Below are 24309 nucleotides of genomic sequence, written 5' to 3'. Positions count from 1 at the left end.
AGAATAGTTGAGAAAAATTTTTGTGATTTTTCACATTTAAAATTATTTTTTTTATTTTAATTGCTAAACTCTTCTTTTAGATGTTGGACTGTAACCTGAAGTTTTCAGACCTTCCTTCCGAATTATTTATTGAAAAGGAAAAGTACCCATGAGAAAAACTCGGAGAAAGAGAATGGTAATATTTCATTGTGTTCTCGAAATAAATGTTTGGCATTCTCCATTTACCATTTTAATGTATCCATTAAAATTTCACTCCTCTGTGAAGTAAAGGTAGACTTCAAATGCAGATAATTTTTTCCTTTGTTAGCATACATTTATAGCCATTATTATTCATCGTGTGACTAGACTCTAACCCAAAACAGAGGCTCTGAAACCAGTTTTAAGATATCGTAACGATAACCCGAAATCTACTGTTCGTCAGGTTCATCAAGATGAAATTGTTGCCATTCTTAGTTTTGTTTAAACCAGTTTTCTTCAATCTTTCAACGGTATGGATTTTCCGCTTGATGTTATTTCTGCATTAAACAGTTTTTGTTTTGAATTACGATGCTTTTTCACAGTCAGTTGTTAACAACGTTCTATGCTTTTTCCTGATAAAGATTTTGATTTTTTTTTTCTATTTGGAAAGAGGAAAAGTGCTTTTATTTGCTTTTTCTTAATAATTAGCCAAGGAAGTAACCCCTGAACTTAAACTCAAATATGTTTAATTTTTATTAGACCATGAAAAGAGACTATGACCTTTAGAGACTGTTTACCTCGAATTTTGTGGATAAAGAGGTCGAATGAAGTGTGAGAACGTGACATTATATTAATATGAGGAAAAGAAAAGCGGAAATTTGAAATTTAAAATTAGAAAAATTCATTCTTGGACTGACATTGATTCAATGGAAGAAATTTGAGGAAAAATGATACCAAGTTCCTTTTCTTCCAGAAGTAAAATCTATTCAATTAGTCTGTTAAATTTTCTCAATACGTTACCCAATGTAGATTAAATATAAATAAATAAATAATAAAAAGGAACGAACAGGCGTAGCCCCATCTGTAGAATAAAAAGAAAGTGGAAAAAGTGAAAAGTCGTGATAGGAGGTTTTTGAAACATTTCAAGAAAAGTGGATAGCATTTGATAAACTTAACTATATTAACTTCTAACTCATAAAATGAATTTTGTTTTATGAAAAATTTTAAAGGCAATAAATTTAAGCGAGTAGTTAAACAATAATAGAAGATAGAAGATTTATTCATTTCTGAATTTCTAAATTTCAAGATGCATGTTTCCGAGTGGGAAATTTAAAAGCAGTTTTACATTAGTTCATGTATGCTAAACCACACTAACAAAGAATGTTATGAATTCCCCGGTAATTAAAATTTATATAAGGGTTTTTCAAGTTATAATTTTGCACATGAAGAACTATTTGGTATTTATTAAAACAAAATGAACAATTTACTAATTGGAGTTTTTGGTATGCAGGGAACCTATGAAATGCCGGATTTAATTTTTCCAGAAACTTCCAACCACAGCGTTTAGACATTTTCTACAAAATTTGGTTTCTTAATTCGAAGAACTTTATAGTGAAAGTACATGATGGTATCCATATGTAAGGGAAAAAATTTCTTTTTCAAGAGTTCTTTTCCTCTGTTGTATAGTGATTTCCAACATTCTATGAAATCTATAATCTAATACAATCAATTGCTTTGTTTATGGAAAATGAGAGAAATTTTAAAGCACATTGAAATATTATTATAATTAAAAAAGTAAAGTTATCGTAGTTATTATGCACATACATCGTTAGGTAAAATTTCTACATTCCTCTTTTAACATCTCTAATTATCACGACTATTCTGATGTTTCCAGGTAAGAACACTTGTTAAACATTATTCCATATTGCAATATTTCTTGATTCTAAGACACAACTTTTCTTCAATATACGCAGGTGCACAATGAGACTGCTTCTACAGTCTGATGCTTTATTAATATTGTATGTACTCCAGTGCTACAGCGATTTGTTAGAAGTGACCCGTATGTCTTCTATCATCATTAAATATATTTTCTTAAAATAGATATTTTATTTCTATTTATAAAAAAGTTGTTATTTCACATTATGATGATTCTCTTCTCTATTTTATTTCTGTTATAAAAAAAGGCTATTTCACTTCAGGGGGGTGGAGGAGAAAATATTCAGAACATCGAAATATGTCTCCCTAGAACTTCCCCGATAGGCTCAATGATATTTACAGCAACAGACTGGACAGGAATTTGGAAGATGTTGAAGCTCATTTTCATGTTCTTTAAACTATTTTATTACCAGTTTTGTAATGTGAATATGTGCTTTATTTTTCTAATGTACAAAATCTTATTGGAGATACAGAAATATTTTTAAAAATGGGTGGATTTGGGCTTTAGAATACATCAATAATTCTATCACCGTAAAAATTTCCACAAAACTGAGGCGCAAAGCACAAATAATCTCCACATATATCTTCTTGGGCAGGAGACGGTTCAGACCATATTCCTATAAAAAATTCTTCACATATAGACTCTTCTAGAAATGGCAAAAACGAGAAAGTGATAAATATTTTCTGGTATAGTGATAAATATTTTGGCCAGCGCCAGAGCGCTGTATTATTAATAAAAAATGCTAGTTGAATTATAAGGTGCTGTGGGATATCGTAAAATAAATGGACTTAAAACTGAGCTTTGGAGCACTCCTGGATAATGGATGCCCGCAACAAGTATTTATTTCCAATACGGACTCTGAGTGATGTCTTATGAAGAAAATACAATAATGCGAATTAGATTATCTGGAAAATTAAGCTTGATTGATTTAAAAGTAAGAATACAGACGCGGTCAAACGCTTTTGTAGCGTCAAGGAAGACAGAGGCTATGAGCAATTTATTATTGAAAACCTTCAGTAATAAGTATTGATGGAAAGGGTTTGATATGTGGAGCTACTTTTTTACCTTACATCCTAGTGCCCATATGCAAAATTTGCAATCTGTATACTTTATATTACAGTCTAACATCTCGAAGATGATTTTAACATTAAATATTAAAATATAAAACCTACTGAAGCCAAATGACAAAATTAAATTTTGCTCTTAATAAATAAAATTTTAAAGATCTTAAACAAAGATTTTAGATTTTTAAATATTCCGGCATTTATTTCTGCTTTTCTGTCTTAAAATGTAACAGGAAAATAGCAAAACATAGATTTATTTATAATTCCATGAAGCATTTTAAAAATTCATATATAATAAGCTATGCAACCGATATCTAATTTTATTACCCTTAAATTGAGATCAATTTACCAATTTTTTAAAGCATATTTCGCAAGTATTGAGTGTGTCCACCTTTGCTGATACGTGTGAGAAGCGGTGTGTAAAAAGCGGTCTTTTTTTTTTTTTTTTTTTGGTAACCCCGGAAAAAAATTCCTCTGAGGTTCTAATTCTAACTAATATATCAAATATTGTTATTGTTTTATTTTTTTAACTAAAGAAAGATATTAGTCTCATCCTCTAACGCAGTTCATTGAAAGGAATATGCGGGCACAAAGGTATAGCATTTAGTCCTGCCTTGGCATTGTAGGGATTATTTTAATTTTCTAATAGTTATTTTTAATTTTGAAACACTTTCCTTGAAATTCTTTCTTTTCACCTACAACTCCCTGCCAGAATGGGATTTCAGTATCGCGTTTTATGTAAATAAAGTAAAACCAGTATTTAATGGGTTCCGTTCAGTTACTTCCGTAGAAGAGCTCAGAAGTTTCAGTACAGCGTGTTCTGCCTTCGGCCCACGTCGTTGCTTTAAGCTTATCTCACTACTTTCGGCCGTAGTCTTATGCGCCTGTGAGAGTTAATATTCGCCGGTGAGATTTAATTATGGTGAGTTATTTTTGTAAGCTTCTGCTAAAGTTTAGCTAGTTAGAAATAGTTTAGTTCCTTATTTTCTATTTCAAGTTAAAACCCAAGTGGGGGCTTTCCTGTAATCCCGAGAGGGGACGGCTGTATTATTTCTTGAGTAAACAGAAGGTATTATCACCTTCTTTGGGCTTATAATTAAAGTTGCAAGAAGACCAGCGAATAGTCGCTAGACACTTCACTAAAGTTCAAGTATCCAAGAACAAATAAATTAACTAGAATTTTATAGCATTATTAATTGCTTATGTTTTAATTTCCGAAGTTACATAAGGTTCAAACTGTACACTCAAAGGCATAATTCGTTAAAGTTATTGTATGCCATGTACTGCTTACTTCCCAACTGCTAATGAGACACAGCGTGAAAGACAATTTCTGTTACCAAAACGCCTTACTTTCTTATTTATTGTTTCATTTCTGGTCTTGCATTTCACTGTTTATCTTAATTTTCCGACGATTTTCTGTCGATCTACATTAATACTACATTATAAATTAGTTGACTTTTCAAGGGGAACAAACCAACTCCCGTTCAATGAACAATAATTAATAAATAAATACGAAGGTGTTTGCAGGCTGTATGCTAATTAAACATTAACTAGTTATTCTTAAATTTTATTTTCAGTTGAGACTATAGCATATACAAGAGTTAAAGTTAAGAATTTTGCAATCGAAATATTAAAGGGTGTTAAAAACATACTTTATTTTATTCCTTAAAAATGATGTTCTAATTTATTCATTTTGTTATATCAATGAGTAAAGCACTTTTACATTATGAAAGATAATTTAATCAATGATATAATATGTAAAATGAATTAATATCATAATTTACAATACAGATAATAAATTAAACAAGAAATAAATGCTTCATCTCATATTTGTGATTTTTATTATATCGGACAGAAATTTATTCTCCGAAGAAAAGTAGTAACACCCTTTGGAAGTGTTTAAATAAATAAGGAAATAAACAGTAAATATTTTTTTTAAATTAAACCTAACTTAACAGGGAGCTAAAAGGCTTAAAAGCATCAAGTACTGAAATTATGAATATTCTTATTCTGTGCTTGAAATAGTGAAAAATTCTTTATTTGATGACCGAGCATCCATAACTGATATCGTTTCAATTCATCTGATGCCAAAACTGAACTTCACACTTTTAAGCAGTTAATTAATCACCTGTTACGAATAGAAATTGCATAGAAGTCAAAATGCTGCCATTTTCTAATATTGCAGTCAATGAATCTGGTATCAAATATGAAATATGAGGAGAAATGTCAAAGTCTTGGGGAAAGAGCAAGCCATAATTTCGGAATGTTTAATGAATCTAAGCTATAAATAAGCGCAATTATTTTCTGTTCTGAACATACCTCATGTGAAATTTCGTATTAATTGCATTACCAACTAAAGATTCTTTGAAAGTCTAATACTCTTCCATCAATAATTGAATTTTATATACCCTGTTCACGTATGCATGTATGTACACGACTTGCGTTTTTTGGCGATAAATACAGCTGAGTAGGACAAAAGTCTAAATATCAAAATCAACAACAGTTATTCCTCTTAGTTAATTGGATTAACCAAATTTAAATATATAGAACCGTCCTGCAGACCAGACACATACTGGCCATAATTAAACTGACAGTGCTCACATTGTTCTGTAGCGCAATCTATTTGCGAGAATGACGCCACATTTTGTAGGAAGATTAAACAAGACGGGGGACGAAGGATTCCGCGAAAAAACAAATTAGTTCCAGAAGTCACCGCTAGGGGGATATTTGGCTCTGTGTAATAGAAAATAGAGTGTTAACAAATGCAAATTAATACGGAATAAAATTACCTTTTATTATGCACATTTTCTGATTTAGTTTAAGTGCAATATGGTAACACTTTTAAAAAAGCGTAAAATCTACATAAACATCGATAAAGTCTCGTGATCTGCAATATCACGTACGCTGAGCAGAAGAAGAAGTTCTTTATTCAAATTTCACGTTACATCCATTCGCACAGTGCCAGCTGCTTGGTTTTTAAAAGGCAATGTGTTACGTTTCGAATCAATCGGATTGAAAGTTTATGTGCAATGTCTCCTTCTTTAGTCGAGTGTGCGCTACTGGTCAAATTCTTTTACCTCAACTAGTGCAACGCGTCAGCCGCTCTTCGTGCTTTTAGAACGCACAAAAAATGCGTAAGTAAAAATGCGTCCTGTGTCAGTTAATGGGCTAAAAGCAATGGTTGCGACGTTTGAGAAAAAAGGTTCTCTGAAGGTTCAGTCATGCAGAGGACGAAAACCTGTACCACAGGATACAATCGAAGCAGTTGCCACGGCGATTGTCGACAGAGGACCAGACAATATTGCTGTCACCTCTAGCGCTCGTGGAGTAGCTCGGAATATGGATATGCCTTATAGTACGGTATGGAAAATCTTACGAAAGATTATCAACTTTTATCCGTACAAGATCAGCCGTGTACAGGAGTTACTGTACCCCGACCATGATAAGCGATTGTCTTTTGCTCTCACTTTTCTCGCCAGAATGGAGGTGGATGATGCTTGGCCGTGGAAAATCTTATGGGGAGACGAGGCCCACTTTTACCTGAATGGAACTGTGAATGCCCAGAACTGTCGAATTCGGGATGACAAATCACCACATGCAGTCACAGCAATTCCCTGACATTCACCAAAGGTAACTGTTTGGTGTGGGTTCACAGCGGAATTTATCGTAGGCCCATTCTTTTATGAGAACATTACCCCGACAGTACCGGAAACCTGTTCTGTTACCAGAGAGAAATATCGCCACATGTTGAACAGCTTTGTCATTCTGGCACTTCAGCAAAGACAATGCCTGGGGGAAATCATTTTCATGCAAGGAGCCCCTCCACACGTTGCGGTACGGGTGCAACAGATGCTACGATAGAAATTCACAACAGAAAGAGTCATTAGCCGCTACTTTCCAACTGCATGGCCACCTCGGTCGCCTGATCTTACCCCATGCGACTTCTGACTATGGGGTTACCTTAAGTCCAATATCTATCAAGGAGTGGTCCAGGACCTGGCTACGTTGAAGGATAACATATCACGGACTGTACGGGAGATTCCTGCAGACATGTTACTTTCTACTGTTGTGCATGCTGCGCACAGAATGCAATATGTGGTCCACAACAACGGTAGCCACATTGAACTTCATTTGAATGCAAAATAAAAGGTAATTTCCGTATTGATTTGCATTTGTTAACACTCTATTTTCTATTACTCTACGCCAAATATTCCCCTAGCGGTGACTTTTGGAACTAATTTGTTTTTTCGCGGAATCCTTCGTTCCCCGTCTTGTTTAATCTTCCTACAAAATGTGGCGTCATTCTCGAAAATAGATCGCGCTACAGAACACTGTGAGCACTGTCAGTTTAATTATGGCCACTCGGTACTTTTGCTGCAATGTAAATCAAAGAATTTTATGTTTCTTTTATCACATTTTGTTTCAACAATGATTAACAAATTAAAAAAAAAATATTACATGAAAACTTTAGATTACAGTCCAAGAACTCGGAACATTTTTCATTGAAATTCAAAAAGTGTGAAAGAAGAATATTTAAAAGAAAAAAAAAAAAAAAAAAATCAGAAGACTAAAAAGGGAGAAATTGCAGTCTGACTGGTATGTAAATTTTTACTTAACACCTGAAGCAATTTTAAGTTAAACAGAACTTCTAATTTTAAAGTTACTCCTCCAGAAATTAGAGATACCCCACATAGCAAAAAAACATCCTTGGGATATCCCGAGTATGTTGCTCGCGGGATATGCTCACATCCTCAGGACATCCCGGAATATCCCGCGAACCTCCTAAACACCTCCTCCTGAGTGCTTAATGTCACATCCCGGGATATCCTCAGGACACACTAACTAAGTCCCATCGACAGCGTGCGGGATGTTATTAGGATATGAACTCCTACTTACTACATCCTCAGGACATCCCGGAATATCCCACTAAGCTCCTAAACACATCCCATTATATCCTAAAAACATCCTATCTATGTCCCATTGACAGCGTATGGGATGTTATTAGGATTTAAAGTCCTACTCACTACATCCTCAGGACATCCCGTAATATCCCAGTTTCCTCCTAAACTCATCCTCATGAGTGCTTAATGTCACATCCCAGTATATCCTTAGGACATCCTATCTAGGTCCCACCAACAGCGTAAGGGATGTTACCAGGATTTGAAATACTAGTTACAATATCCCTTTAACCTCTTAAATACATACTCTCAACTGCTTAATGTTACATCCCAATTAATGTACAGGTTTGACATCTTGGCTTTATTGGCGAAACTAAAAAACCTTGGCTAGAAAGTAATTTCTGGGGCTAATAATATTTCAGTTATGCGAGATACATTCTGCATACACTGCGAAAAAAAAATAACTGAAAGGTTTCAGATTTTAAATTACGTCTAAATGGGCGTTTTTTTAAAGTTTGTGTGTTACCTTTATTTATTAAATACCGTGTTCTACGTACTCAAACTATTAAATTCAGTTCAACAGCAATATCACAAATTAATTTTAAAATGAGCATATCTTTAGAATTTCCGATACAGAGACTCGCTCCTTGGAGATAAAAAAAAATTTTTTTCGTACAGTGTTGCCAATGCTCGCTTTGAAATCGTTTAGTTTCTTTAATAAAAATTCATTGAAGTGTTACAAAATCTGAAATCGATAATAAAACAAATTTCAAATTCAAATTAGGGCTTCCACATGCCGATATTCTATGGAAGATTACGTTATTCAAATTTTGATGGCTCTAGGTAGCGTTGTTTTATCACAATGAGAGAAGCATACATACATTTATGCAGATTCTTAATTATTTAATTTCTTTAAATATAAGACAGGGCGATAATATATGGTGGCAACGATTTGAAAAGTGATACAGCCTTTCAAATTTTTCGATGCAAAATGCCAAGATGAAATGAATAGTCCTTCAGGGCAAATTGTCCCTTTGGACTAAAAATGGGACACTTCTATATCTCCCGTTCTAGTAGGCCGATTGACGAAATTCAACTTTCGTTTTTCATGTCTCGAAAACGTGACTTAGGGTATGTATTAGATTTATATATAGCATTGTTTTAATATAGGTATTTTGACACAAATCGAACTTTTTCTGAAATTGCATGCGAATTATTTTCCATATTCTGATTCTATAACTCCAATTATGACAAACAGCCAAATTTTGTAAAAATCGTACGAGTAGTTTTTTAAAAATTAGCTCTGAAAATTTTAGCTTCTCAGTGTAAATTGAATTTGATATTTATTTATTAATATCTCTTTTTTATTAAACTTACTTGATTCGTTCATCCAGAATTCGAAATTTAGGCTTAATCCAAATATAATTGGAACATTTTTTATTATTTATTTTAAAAATTTGTATTTCAAAATATTTTTTATAAATTTTTTGAAAAATATTTTGAATTGTAACCAATAAAATTTTTAACATCTTCTTAAAGTAGATGTATTTCTAAGCATATCTGCAAAAAAATTAAGAGATTTTTTTTTTTCAAAATTTTCTAAGATAAATGTGAATTTACATTTTGGCGAGTATTAAAATTTGGCATAATTAATATAAGCGATAATAACGAAAATGTGGTTTACGCACCTTTGTCAAAATTATTTGAAAGAATGAACTATGGACCATTTTCCTGTCGTGCATCAATGAAAAATAAGGAAAGTAAATAGATTACTATAAATTAAGAATTTCGCTAAGTGAATTATTCTTGGCGCAAACTGAAAAAACCCGCCAAGATAAATTTTTAAAATTCTCCATAAATTTCTCACCAAAAATTACAAAATATAATATCTAGGCATAATTTGAGTCGCAGAATCGAAATATAAAAAAAAAGTTATATGTTGTTTCAGAAAAAGTTCCGATTTTGTGTCAAAATACCTATGTTAGAATAATGCTATATATAAATCTAATATGTATCCTAAGCCTAATATATATCTTGATAATATCCCTTTCGAGACATGAGAAACGCAATTTAAATTTCGTCAATGGGCCCAGTAGAACGGGAGATGCAAAACTGCCCCATTTTTTTTTTTTTCGCAGTGTACATACGTATGTTTGTACGTACGTATAGACGTCACGAAATAGTCTCTCTTTGAATCCATTTTGAAAAAAAGCAGTTCTTTATTCTGTCCGTACGTGCAGACGTCACGTAAAAAAATTATCCAAATGGATTCGGGAACGTTCAAAATGGATATTTCTGTTGAAATATGAAACTCGAAATTTTGTTAGATTATAATAATTCCCTTACATCGTACAAGGAGGTAAAATTGTCAGTCTCATTTAATGGCAGCAATTTCCTATTTTGTCAAGATATAAAAACCGTAAGTGAAAACAATAATATTCACTTGATGTGGGGAAATGCTGAAAACGGTATAATTATAAAAACAAATGATTTAAAAAAAATTGAAATTGAAAATGTTCTTTATACATAGGATAAGACTTTAAACTACTAGAAAATTTCTTTTTTTTTATTATTATGTCTAATTAAATCCTTGACCAGAAAAAAGGAAAAAGAATCCTTGATCGCAAGGCGGTCAAGCAACAAAAAAAAAAAAAAAAAAAAAAAAAAAAAAAATCCGTGAGGTTTTTGTGACTTGGTATTCACACTAATCATCATGCGAAAAAGTTTTGTGGTTAACAATTTACATTAACATTTGCACCGACATCAAGCAACTTCGAGAAGAGAGTCTTTTACGTATTCTGAAAGACCAGCGAATGTTGAAGTAATCAAATTTCACTCTCGTAGTTTGGGTTTTAAGGTAAGATTATTTGGCAAATGCGAATGAAAAATAGCATAAAATTTATTTAAATATGAAAATTGACTAATAACTGTAAATACTCGTATAATAAAAAATTTTAATTCGAAACTCATATAAAAATCTAATAATGCGAAATCATAAAAATTTCTCTAAAATTTGCAAAAATAATTGCGGAAATTGGCTCCATTATTATTGCCCTAATTTTATCACAAAACCAATTATAAATTTTCATTTTGAGAAATGATCTCTAGGAACATTGTCAACTTCAATCAGTTTTCAAAAGAAAATTTCTTCATATAACTGGAGAATTTTATTTGAAAGATGCGGCAAAAAAATTCTATAAGAGAGATAAACCGTTTATGTTAAGCGAATTTACATAAAACGATTTTACTTTCTCTTCAGTTTTATAATTAAAGTCAGTATATATATCCTTGCCTTCGATTAAATAGTTGGTTTTAGCAGCAATTTATGCAAGTCATCTCTACTTACAAACTGAATTTTTTACTTTTATCCATCATAAAAACTGGTAGATGACGGTTATTTAATGAAAGAGAAAATGTCTAGACAAAGTGTACAACGATAACAAAAATATGAGTCAAGAACAAAACTCGTGCAATAAGTAGGCATTCTAGACATTTAAACTAATTTTAAGGATATAAAGGTCATTACAGACATAAAGAAAATTTGAAATCCCTCATGGATACAAAATACCAGTTTTGTTTTTCTTTAAAAGTTAGGACGAATAAGATATGTCTTGAGAAAACACGATGGTCACATGCGTTGTAGAACTTTTGTAACAAATTGTCTGTATTATAAAGGACAAATCTTTTCCGAAATTGTCATTGCGAAAACTCAAAAATCCCCTGGAGGGCTTACAACAAATGTTGATTTCATCATTCAGGATTCACAAGTTCCGTCATGATCTAAATAAATGTCTCAACGAAAAAATATTCAGAATTTTCCAGACTGGTATTTCCAAGATATTTTACTTCCGCGAAACATCTTTAAACTTTAAATCTTTAGTTTACCACGATAAAGAGTTCTCCTGTGAGAACAGCGAGCGCAAAAACAAGCTTTAGACCAGCAGTGGCCAATCGAAATGTTGCACTAACCATATACGTGTCATCAAAGTCTCAATAGCCGCTCAAGTATATTAATGAAAATGAAACAAATAAAATATTTAATTGCATATTTTATTATTTTGTATTCGGTTGAATCATAAGTTAACAGAAACAGAAATCAGTTTCAATGCAGAAGTGGGACGAATTCTGAATTCCATTTAGTGAAAACCAAATTTAATATTACAGTTTTTCAAAAACTCATATTTTTTAATTAAAAATACGAATGAAATGTAATAAATAAAGAATGTAACTAAAACTGCTGAAACACAAGATTCATTTTCTAATCATAATTTTATAAAAAAAATTAAAATCTTCTGTAAAGCAACCATGAGCATTTCCGAATGATTCTGATCTTCAGGGAAAGTTTAATCTTACAGACGTAACAAAAAATACCGATATCAATTTATGTTCACAAAATACTAGTCATCTTTGAAGGGAGTCATCTTAGGGAGGTTGTTGTTACGAAATGATTCATTGCATTTGAATATCAGTCCAATTTTTTAAATATTTTTTCCAAATTATTTCTAAATTAAAGGAAAAGTTATTTCAAATGTTAACATGCATAAAGATAAAACACTAAATTCTTTACAGAAAATTAAGAAAAATTAAACACCCGCTGATTTTAAGAGTCCATAAGAACATTAATTCCAGCCTTAATAGTATACTGAAATAGTGTGGCAGGTGACATTGAAATTACAATAATCGCATTATTTTCTTAATTAATGTTTCAAGTCAGAACAGGATTAGAAGAATTAGACAGTCACTATAACTTCAAACTAGTTTTACAAGTATGATCCCACCTCACTTTCTGTAAAGTGCCATACTCACTCCATATAAGTCTTCCTGACTATGATCTCTTCGCGAAAATTAAAGAACTACTGCTGAAATCCATTAGAATAGTGATGAGAATAATAAATTAGAATAACTGTAAAGAGCATAGCAATGAAGATAATAAATAATAGAATTCTTCTTTCTAAAGCAAATATGCCTTAAAGCGGTCTTTGCGGGGCTGCTCTAATCACGGTTATTATCTGTGCTTTAGCGTCTCTTTGAATCCGTGTAGTCTCTGCAAGGTCAACGTAAGCGGACTTACTGCTAATGTACTACACCTTCCAGTAATTTAACAGAAAGTGGTCGACATGGCAGGTAATTAGAATGAAGAATTGTAGGTGCTTGTATCTATGGTAATAACGTCTTTTCGGAACTATCAATATATTGCTACTATTTTTTATCCTATACTCTCACAATTCTTATGTTTCACGTAAAATACTTTGTGTTTTATGCGAGGAAAATATTGATAAAATATGCAATGAAAACTTATTTTAGAGGCTGGCAAGCACATTATTTCATATTTTTATTTAGTTACATTTGATGGGCATTATCATTATCATTTTTCAGCAGAAAAAAAAGCTTGCCATAAGGATCAAGAACATCATCTCTGTTTAACTCAGTATTCATAATTGCACTGATAGAAATATGTAAGTCAATGTGTAAGCAATGTCAGTATTCAAAATGATATCCGTCCACACCATAATTCACCACATTTGTACCGATGTCTTTTATGGGTGTTTTTAGGTTTATTGTGTATGTTTTGCTTTTCCAGATTGCAACATGTCTGAAACCATTTCACAATTAAAACTTTCACGCATTCATGGCTTCCTGGCTTTTAGTCGCCAGTCCCTTGATATTTGCACCAGTGCGACCTGGCGTGTTTTGCAGCCCGAGTTAGTGAGCATAAATCATGGGCTTCTTTTCATACAGCCCTCTTTTATGCATCCTCTCACGGTATTAATCTGGATAGTCCAATTCTTATAGCTACAGTAAACTACCTTGTAATTTGGATTAATATCAGTTGTCTGTAATAGTCTGTTACTGCAAGTTTTCGACCTTCATTTCGATGCATGCAGAGATCATCAGTATCTTAAAATCGTTTCCAGATGCTTAACATGGCCCTGTTAGTTACGTTTAGATCTTTTCAGGGCTGCGTCAATGTCTATCCTGTTTCTAATCTCTCAACAGCAAGCGATTTCTCACAATCTGTCAAATGCCTTTTCAAGGACATGTTCTGTCTTCGTATGCAAACATTTTATCAAACTATTTATACACTTCAGTTCTTGAAATTAGAATTCAAAGCACCCGCTTGCACTCTTTCCATACGTCTAGAAAGAGAACGAGTGCAAATATTCGTACATTCCTGTGTAGAGTAGTGGAATTTCATTGAACTACATGATAACATTGATCTTAAGCTACAACCAATTACTTTCATTGGACTTTATTTAACAGAATTGACATAGAGCGCCTTTTATAGCTTTTCCTTTAATTTTTCTCTCTAAGATAATTGCAAAATATTGTAGAGACATTAGGCATTTTTTGGAAGGAGACAAGATAAAAAGTATGCAAACGCCTTCGCCGGGAATCGAACCACGAACCTCTGGAATACCGGTTCAGCGTGCAGAACCACTACACCATCAAGGCACGCTAGGAAAGCGGGAGAAATACCTTATAATATTATAAAGTGTAACTTTTGAGCATTTTCATGCCAGAGCGTTTACTACTTTAAAGACGGATAAAATGAACGTCGGATGTTTTAAACTTTTGCATGCTACTTTTATGAAAACTTCCCCTTCCCAAGACATAACTTACAGGTCGTTCAGTGAAACAAAAAGGCAGTAATATTCTTGGCAAGATAAAGTTTGCTTTGGCCGATTGCCAATGCTTGAGCTTATCAAAACATATGTCTGTGGCATAGACTTTAAAAGAAAACAATCATTCAGTTAATGTTCAAATTGAAGACAGGCTAAATAATGGATTGGCAACTGTTAGAAAAAAGTTCCTGAAACACCATCAAGAAGATAGTCGAATCTTGTAGTCACCAAATTCCTCATTGTTTGAAAGAGACCCCCGAAGCTGACTCAAAAACATTGGTGGAATTAAAAAGGGAAATGCTCAATGATTTGACGAAAATCTGATACTTAACCATTATAAGAGGGGATGAACTTTTATTCTATTGCATGATGTATAAAACAAATGGCTGAATGCCATATACGGTCTTTGCCATGAAGATGCTCCCTCCAAAATAAAAGCGAGTAAAATGTTGAAAGAAAATGATAAGCTGATACATTTTTATGTCTGCACATATTAGAACTGTGATACTAGAAGATAAAGGAATAGATTTTTATGTGTTTTTACATGGGCATATTAAAACAGTGACATCAAACTATATATAACAAAATTCTTGCCTAATGTGCTAGAAAAATTAAGAATTTGATGTCGAGAAATTGGATTGTTAGGAAGCCTGTTCTATCATGACAAGGCAACATCTCAATCAGAAAGGGCAAACATTTCACTTTCTAAGAGATTCAGAGGGTTATCTTCCTCATAATGTAAATTTTTTCTCATTTGATTTCCCAAAACCAAGGAAAATATTCAGGGTCATACTAACTTAAAGTACAGAGCATACTAAATATGCTGGTGTATCATCCGAAAGGAAGAATGGCAAGCAAGCATAATCAAGTAGTTTGAGAGAACAAACAGTTGGTTTTCAGGCAAAGAACAAATTCCAGACAAATTCAAGACTTTCAAAGTAATCCTCATGCATAGTATTTTCCAGTTCTTAGGTAAATTAAGTTAAGCTTTACTGTAATATTATCAGAAAATTACTTCAAGTACAGTTGTTCCTTTTGAAAAATTCCTTACTGCCTCTTTGATTTCTAGAATCCCTCCTGAATGATTAAAACATTCCCAAAAAGGTGACCTTGCACACTTGAGAAATAATGAATTAAGCATTTGCTGGTAGTTATTTCTATTGATATGCAAACATAAATAAGATTCAAGAATAAAAGTACAGAAATATTTTCAAATCAATTCAGTGATTGAGAAGCAGACAACCTGAGGACTGCTGTGAAGCTACGCTAAATGAAGTACGAAATTCGACACGTCTTAAAAATTGGTCTCTAAACATATTATACAAATAAAGGTAAAAAATGGTTAGATAAATTATTATTTTACTTGTGAAAAACAGAAATAAGATCCCAGGTCGCTTCAATTGGCAGAAACGTCGTCTTTCTTATCGGACAACATGAAAGCAACAATGACGGTAAAAAAAAAATCTTTGAGATGCTAATAAGACTCATTAAATTGCTAATAGACTGGAAAAAATCTTTAAGTTGGTACATTTAATTATGGCAAAAGCACACGAGGGCTATCTGCCTAAGGGGAGGGATGCCTTCGTGGAGGACTTTCTAAGGGAAACTGGCTCGTATACACGTTACACATGGGGAAAACCACGAAAACGCCCATGCAGCCAGCCCGTTCGCGGGATTCGAACCTCGGACCGAACTACCAGTGTTCAGCGACTTGACCGCTCGTGAGACCAACAAAAAAAAAAAAAAAAAAAAAAAAAAAAAAAAAAAATTAAGATGTAAAAATATATTACTGAAAATCTCGAAATATTTCGAAATATTCATAAATATTTTGACCCTCCGGTGGCGAAGTGGCTAGCGCGTGGCGCAGCTACGCAACAGGTCCGGGTTCGATCCCCGGGCTGGGCAAGATTGACTCAGCCTTTCATCCCTTGAGTTGCTCGATAAAAGTTCGCTTGGGCACAAAACAAAGGGGGTCCTGCAACAAGCTGACTAGTTGCCCAGCGTATATGTTGATGCACTCCGGGGCCCAAGGTCAAGAAAGCAGATTTCGGGGCACTGCAGGCCGTCCCACTAGGGCTGTTGCGCCACTGAGTTTAGTTTTTAGTTCATAAATATTTTGAAATGATAAAATCAAATGATTCGATTCCGTACCAAAGCAAGCAACATGAATTTTTAGAAATCTATTTTTTATTAAGTTGCTATCACATCGGAAAACAAATTAACGCAATACTCAAACTCATAATTTCGACGATATCTTTGGTTTGAATTTTACCTAGTTAGGTCTCGGGATCTTTTCTCTCTTCCAACTGATTAGCGTACGTGCAACATAGCATCGAAAGCAGTTTTCTGGACATCAACTAAAAAAATTGATTATAGCGACATGTCGTTGGAACTGGTTCTCGGAAAATGCGTTTCTAAGAAAACATTCACGTTGTCTTTCACTTTCATCGGTGTTATACTAACGTTACAGGAATGCTGCCTGTGTTCCTAATTATTTATAAATTATATGCACTTGCATCGGTTTGACAAAGTTTTTAAATTATTTAATTTGTATACATTTTTGTGACAAAATTCGTGAAGAATATCTGCCTTAAGATAAATGCCTTTGTTGAGGAATTTCTATGACAGACAAATTCATATTCAATTTATTCATGAGGAAGTCGCGAACCGAACTGGCAATATATTGGCGAACTGGCAATATATTGGCAAGCGGCCAAAGCTAGGAGAATAAATCATCAAGTAGCTCGCTTTTTGCTTTTTAAACGCGCAGTTTGTTAAGTAATCGTTATAATTAAAAAGATATTTTAATGACTTTCGGAACTGATGTGTTCAAATGTGCAATATTTAAAGATCTTTTGTGTCCTATAAGACGATATTTACCAGACAATGTGTATGAAGTTGCGAAAAGTAACTTAACGACCCCCACAAAATTTCGAAATATGTCTCTGTAAATGTTTCTTAAAGGAAAATATATACTGTATATTCCGGCGTATAGCACGCGCGTTTAATATAAAAAGTAGGACCGAAATTTAAGGGTGTTCGTTATACACCGAATATAAAAATGATAGCTTAAAAATAAGGAAAAATTACATTTTTACATGCACCAAAATTGTCCTTATTTAAAAAAAATAACATACCTTATGAAATTAAACATTTTAATTATCGGATAATACTTGTATGAAGAGTTTAATCACATTCGTCTTCCATTATACCTTCAGGCGTATCATCGAATTTTGTTTCATCTTCATCATCATTGATATTTTGATCCATAAATAAATAATCGCTATCCGTTCCATTTTTCACCACCAACACCATACATCCTTGCTACAGCACGATTTCCATTTTCTTTCGCGAAATTAATGGCTTTGCGTTCGAAACCAGCACTGGGTTTGTTTCTTATCGCGGAAACCATATTTACTGTTAAAAGGAGCACCCGATCAACAGTATTTCAACTAAAGCAAATGCGATTTACTAAAGCATTCGATTTTCACTTCAAAATCTCGGGTTCAAACGACTACAGAAAGAGAAAACATCAAACTCCTGATTCCATGAATTCATTCAGGACGGAAGTGCTCTACAGTAGCATTCTTTTGGACACTTGCATTGAATACAATTCACCCTCTTTGCAGGAATTACTCCCTCAAGCATTTTACTCACACACATATTGTTCTCCTTATTGTTTATTAAAGCGATTTACCATTATTCGAAAAGTTAGGACAAATGTTTGAATAAGTGACCTCAAAAAACAAGAGTTTTGCACATGTATCTTTTAGGTCTATTCGTGAAGATTTGGGTGCACGTTTATACGAGGAACATACCTAAAAATTTTTTAAAATGTAGCTTGAAATTATAGATGCTCGTTATACGCCGGAAAATACGGTATGTGTATGTATGATACTTCAAAATCACGATGAGTTAGTGCTTGAATAGGCATTACGTGTAGATAAAATGTAATGTAACCTTTTAGTTATGATACTTGCATATAAACAGTATGAATATTAAAAGGGAAATGCCATTTAAAATACCGTATATCACCGCATTGCACTTTGAGTTGATTCGGAATCTTATTTATATACCTGTGCCCTTATTAGTGATAGGCGCAATATGCATTGAAGTGCATATTATTCATACAAGTGTCGAAACGGGAAATGTATCCTCCCTTCTTATAAAAGATCGTTTACTGTGTTTATTATAGCTAGAGAATTGGACCAACATCTCAGTTTCTCGTAATTATCCCACCGGGGGGTGCTTTCTTCCGGGTCTTATAATGTATCTAAATGGAGCGTTAGCTCTTTCTTTGACGGTCTGTCGTTTTCGTATAACCATGGCAATAATGGTTATTCGCAGCAGCATGACCCGAGCCTTCAAATAACAGCTGCATAGATGAGAGGTTTGAGTAACTGCTGCCATTTATCTCTCGGAAATAGTCTGCATTTAAAAGCTACATTTATTGTAAAATGATGAGCTAGGTGATTAATTTTCAAGTGAATGCCATTTCATGTGCTCCGTCGAGATTGGAATTTAGAATTTAAAGCAATAGAGCGGTGAAATGAATGGAAATAGTGGAGAATATAAATGAAAACTTCAGTAGCTAGAGTACTTAGAGCTTGATCTGTACAAATGAAAGTGCCGAAAACGTATGAAAAGCCAAACCGGAACGGTAAGCAGATTTAAATAATTAGATAAAATTGCTATAAGCGGATCATACGTGAACTAAACACCTAATAAACAAAACACATTTTAAAATTTTATTGCATAAAACTGAAAAATGTAAAAACAAATGTTAAACAAATAAATGATAATGAAAAATAACACTAACGGGAGAAATACAGGTAAAATATATTGAGATAAAATATATCGTAAATCGTGAAAATTAGATATAGTAATAAAGCACACGAAAAGTTAGTAAATAACAGAAAATACTCTGAAGAGAGTTTTGTTTGTTTTAAAGTAATGCGATACGATTATTTTTATTCAAATATTTCTCGTAACGTACATGCTTCATAGCCATAATAATGTTCTATAGAAACATAAGAACGTGTACTACAGCTTTTAAAATCATAAAGCAGATAGTCTTACAATTCATTCACACTAATTCACTATACTTGCATTCATATTTATCACACATTCATACTAATTATTCATTCATAATTTCTGCCTGAATGGATGAATGAGTAAGATAACTAATCACGATGATGAGATAGCTACAGGTAAGATAATTAACGATATGAGTTTAAGTGGCGGCGAAAGAACTGCATGGGAGTTTTCGTGGTATTTTTTACGTGTAACATGAATACTAACCAAATTCTATTAGAAAGTCCTCCACGAAAGCCTTTAGGCAAATAGCCGTAGTGTGTCTAATCGATAATCCAGTCTAGTCCAATTTAAAATCATATTGCTGATAGTTAAGCCCTGAAGATAGTTTTATGATGGTTAAAAATGTTAAAATATAATACGTTAAGAATGCGCTATCATCAATACTGAATTCTTTTAGCCTATTGCTGGGTCTCTCACAGAAAATCAAATCATGGGTCGCATGCGGTCTACAATTCACTAGCTGTCCTTCACTACCTACAGTGAAACTTCATTTAATAGAATATATTCTCACTGAAAATCCTTTTGTCTGAAACGACGAGGAAAAATAACATCTAATTCGTGATTCCGAAAACCAGGTATTTCCATTATTTGGTTTCGGCAAAGCCCATTTTTGTTTTCCATCGTTCTGAACTTGCATTCATATTTATCACACATTCATACAGAAGAAAATACATATTATGAAATAAAAGCAAGCGATTTCAATATGTTTCGAGCGAAAATACTGAATCGCCTAACCTAAAAACACCCCCAGAGAATTTCGAAAATGTTTTTCCATGTCTAGCCATTGATGTTGATAGTTCATACGAAGAGGGTTTTCTGAAACGGAAAACTTCAGAGTCTTCACTTTTTTAGAGCCAAGAATGCACAGACTAAATAAAAAAACTGCAAGCTTCAGAAAATCAGTGTTCGAATAACTGGACGTCTGGTTGGACTCGTCCATCACTGGCTGAATGCATAGGAAGAATGCACTGGTAACTTAACCCGGGTTTCAACCCTGCTGATTGTCTATTGTTTTCATGTATCTCCTCGTGATGTAACATTAGTGTGAGAAAATACTCTTAGACATTCCTCCACGAAATTGAAAAATTACTCTTCAATGCATTCAATAACAATTTATTAAAAGCTCTTTGTATACTTTACTATTTTGATACATTTCGATAGCAACATATTTTATGAACATTTTCTAGGCTTAAAATTATTTAGATTGTGAAAAAGTATTCGAGAGTTACCCGCTCTACGGGAGGGATATTTTCGTTTAGTCATTTCAAAAAGAAACTGTCTCCTGGCTCATATTTACATTACACACCCGGAAAACCGCGAAAATTCCCTTGCAGCCAACCCGTTCGTATAGCCCAAGTCGAATTACAAGTATTCATGAAATTGCTAGTTTACCGGTCGGCTGCCTAGTGAATCCTATGAACATTTATAGCAAAAACATAATAAATAAAAGAAATTTATAGCACCGTACAAAATGGCCCTGTGTCCATAGCTAATACATTACTCACTTAACTCCAGATAATAGTAAATGCTACATGAAACAGGATATTCATGTAACATGCTGAATTACAGTTAAGTTTATTTGATAACTTATACAAGTAAGACGCTGCTAAGATTTAATAAAGAAAGTATTATATACATTAAAATACATTATAAACTGTACCATTCAACATAGAAATATGAAGTATATTGTACATTAAAGCATACCTATGACAAAAAAGGATTCTGAAATTTTAAATGAATCTGCAAGCGTGTAAAAAAAGGGGAATGCGTTTCTTGTATTATATAGTACACTGTACTGTTTTAAAGGATAGTAGATATTTCCCTAAAACATCTTTCATTTCCCTAAAAGTTTCTAAGCAGTCGTAGCTTGACTACTTTTAAGTTTTGAGAACGTTATTCGGCAAATAAGAATTTTTAAGGTAATAAAGTTGCGATTACTCGTAAATAATAAGAATAGTATGAATGCCCAAAGCGAAAATGAAAAAAAGTAAGAAAGAATAAGTATAGGCACAGAAACGAAGAGGAGTCAAACACTCATTGACCAATGATTCCCACCAACATACTTACCACCATCAACGTGGGCTGTGAACTCAAGAGTTGTGAGGGTTTTAGCCTGAGAACATGCTCCATGAGCATTTCCTTTTCCCATTCTCTTATACATATAAACCCGCGACGAGCGTGAAGATGCAGGAAAAGAACGTACTGGGCATGTCTGGACGCTTGTGTTTTGGCTACAACTGACAGTAGAGATTCATCAACAGTACGGAATCAATTCTTGATTCATGGAATAATATCGAGACGACGTCCAAGGCTCGAGTTAAAAAGCAGAGGAAAGAAGAACAACATATGTTAACATAGTTAACAGAAAATATTTTTTATTTCCAATGGTAGATAACTTGCAAAAATGAGTAAAAATAAACACAAACAAAAAACGAAATACAAAAGAGCGAAATACAAAAGACGAAAGTCTCATTCGAATTCTTACCTCTCAGTATTGACCACGGTAGCTTTACAAAGAGTTTTTCAGTAAGAAGTATAATGGCCATCCATAATGCTGTAGTTACTGCGAAGGGTATAGCTTATGTTCAGCCAAACAGTCGTGCTGAATCAAGAGTCTAAACGTTGCAACCGCCTCACGGCGGGGGCAGTCAGGTATGTTTATTTACTTCCAAAACCTCCAATTTTTGGAAGCGGTTCAAGCCCTCAGTTCCTCATAATATCGGAAAGAAAAAGTAATCTTGACCAGACTTTTTATCGTACAAAAAGGGTCATGTTAACAGAAAAGAACTAGTAATCATTTACCTGTATTTTCAAGTAGTTTTATCTGGAAAAAAAGTTCTGATTACTCAAATTACATCTGTATTCGAAAGGAAAAAAAAACACTGTAAATAGTGGAAAAATAAATATCGTTAGAAATGAAGTTACACATGACTTTAAAGAACAATATTTACAAGAGAACCTAAAAAATAATATTCACTTCCCACTAGTTTAAAATATGTCAGATAAAACTTCTATTTTTATGGTTTATGATAGTAATGGTTGTATGGTTTCTCAATAAACTAGCGGGGAGATGTGAGGGAAGGCAATTTTGAGGGTGTTTGTAGTGCTATATCTTGGTTATGCTAGGGATGGGTGTCAATCTGCCTACACGTGGACGCTTATGACTGCTTCTTTTAGTTTTTTTCTCCTTACTGACCTAAACCGCGTTTAAAGATATATTAAAGATTCTGAATCAATGGATGTAAGACCATGCCTGTACTAGGCACCTCAACAACAAAAATTTTTGAAAAAATCCTGAGAGTGTAATGCTTTCATTTTCGTTCTTTGTATCGCATTACACTTACACACCACTTCAACACGGCTTGGTAAACTGCCAGCTCTGTAATCTGTTACCATTTTACGCAGCATAGGAGATCATTTGATTTAAATTTCTGTGTTACAACAACTCATTACTTTTATCAAGCTGCATAATTTAAAAGATATATGTTTGCTTTCTAATAACATTATTAACGCTTGCACAATTAATGTAATTAGCAAAACAATTTTCAAAAGTCATATATGCGCCGCAAATGTAGGTTTTTAATAGTTTGCTTAGTTTAACAACTATTTATTCTCACCTGGGTCTTGCCATCTGCGAATAATATTTGTCGATCTGTTCCAAATACCTCAGTGCTTCGGCCATGTTAGCCGCCTCGTCTATATTAGGACTGGCCCTTGTACCTGCTGGTAGGCTAACTACAAGCAAGGCCACTACCATGCTGAAGGCAAACAGGAAGATTCCTAATTTACTCATCATGTATATCAGGATACTGTACTTTATAAAGCGGCTATACTGCAAAGCACGGCTGTTACGCCTATAGCAAGAGATGCTGGAAAATGGAAGTAAAGGGGCAAAAACTGCTTTATTTATCGGTGGAGAACTAATGAAAATCAAACAAATATGTATCCCTAAATTTACGCCCGCCAATGGCAGTCGCGAAGCCTACGTAATTTGAAGAGAGCTTTCCATTGGTCGAAAGTAAGAAAGCACATGACAAAATCAATGCCGTTTCATAGGTGGATATCGGAATGTTCCGAGGTGAGCTTTACATTCTCTCTCTGTCTCTCTCTTGATAAGAATTTTCTTTTTGTATGTTTGTTTAAGGCCAAGTAATATATGGAAGATGTTTTTGAGGGGGTGTTTTATTTTATGTTATGTTTCATTCTTAAAAACAAGGCATTTTTTTAAATCTCGCCCTTTTTTAGGTAAACATGAAAGTTTTATATGCTTTTTATTGAAAATGTATGACCTTCTTTAGCAATATTTGTAAAATAGAAAGTCGTGTAACTGAGTGTTTCTTGTATCCTGGTCACTTTAAATTATATTACTCGTCCAAGTCATTAATCTCCTATGGCGAGAGATGCTATTCCACGCGAAAAAGTCTTTTAACTTTCGAATTAAAACAGTCTACTGCGAAATCTAAAACAGTCTACTGCGATCAATTTAAAAACAGTATGCCTGTTCCTTAATTTATATCTTTATTCCTTTTTAGTAATTTATCTAAATCTCACAACATATAGCAAAAAATGTAATTTCAAAATGGAAAGGTCTTTAGCGCAGTCTAAAAATTTTGAGCCATTACGTTACGTTATTGCTATCTGCATTTATAATGCATATAACTTATCAAATGTTGCCTATGCGTAATACTTAAGTTCTTTTCATTTATCTTCCACGTTGCCTGGCAAATAATCAG

At 33.4% G+C, this 24309-nt stretch overlaps 1 protein-coding gene across 3 annotated transcripts in view; it reads right to left on the bottom strand.

The window, feature by feature from the left end:
• LOC118185295 (neuropeptide F-like) overlaps positions 1–23482 on the bottom strand; it is a 48578-nt gene extending 25096 nt beyond the window's left edge. The window contains exon 1 of one of the 3 annotated variants that reach the window (XM_035355134.2): positions 23194–23482. In XM_035355134.2, the coding sequence (XP_035211025.1) occupies positions 23194–23372 (179 nt within the window). In that variant the 5' untranslated portion in view covers positions 23373–23482. The remainder of the gene's footprint in view (positions 1–23193) is intronic. The other 2 variants (XM_035355135.2, XM_035355133.2) reach the window with 2 other exon arrangements.
• Between the last annotated feature and the right edge of the window lie 827 nt (positions 23483–24309).

Source organism: Stegodyphus dumicola, chromosome 8, assembly GCF_044657685.1.
Source record: "Stegodyphus dumicola isolate Sdum_Otavi_A_Nest chromosome 8, ASM4465768v1".
In the NCBI taxonomy this organism is placed as follows: Eukaryota; Metazoa; Arthropoda; class Arachnida; order Araneae; family Eresidae; genus Stegodyphus; species Stegodyphus dumicola.
This window is presented reverse-complemented; position numbering and strand designations above follow the sequence as displayed.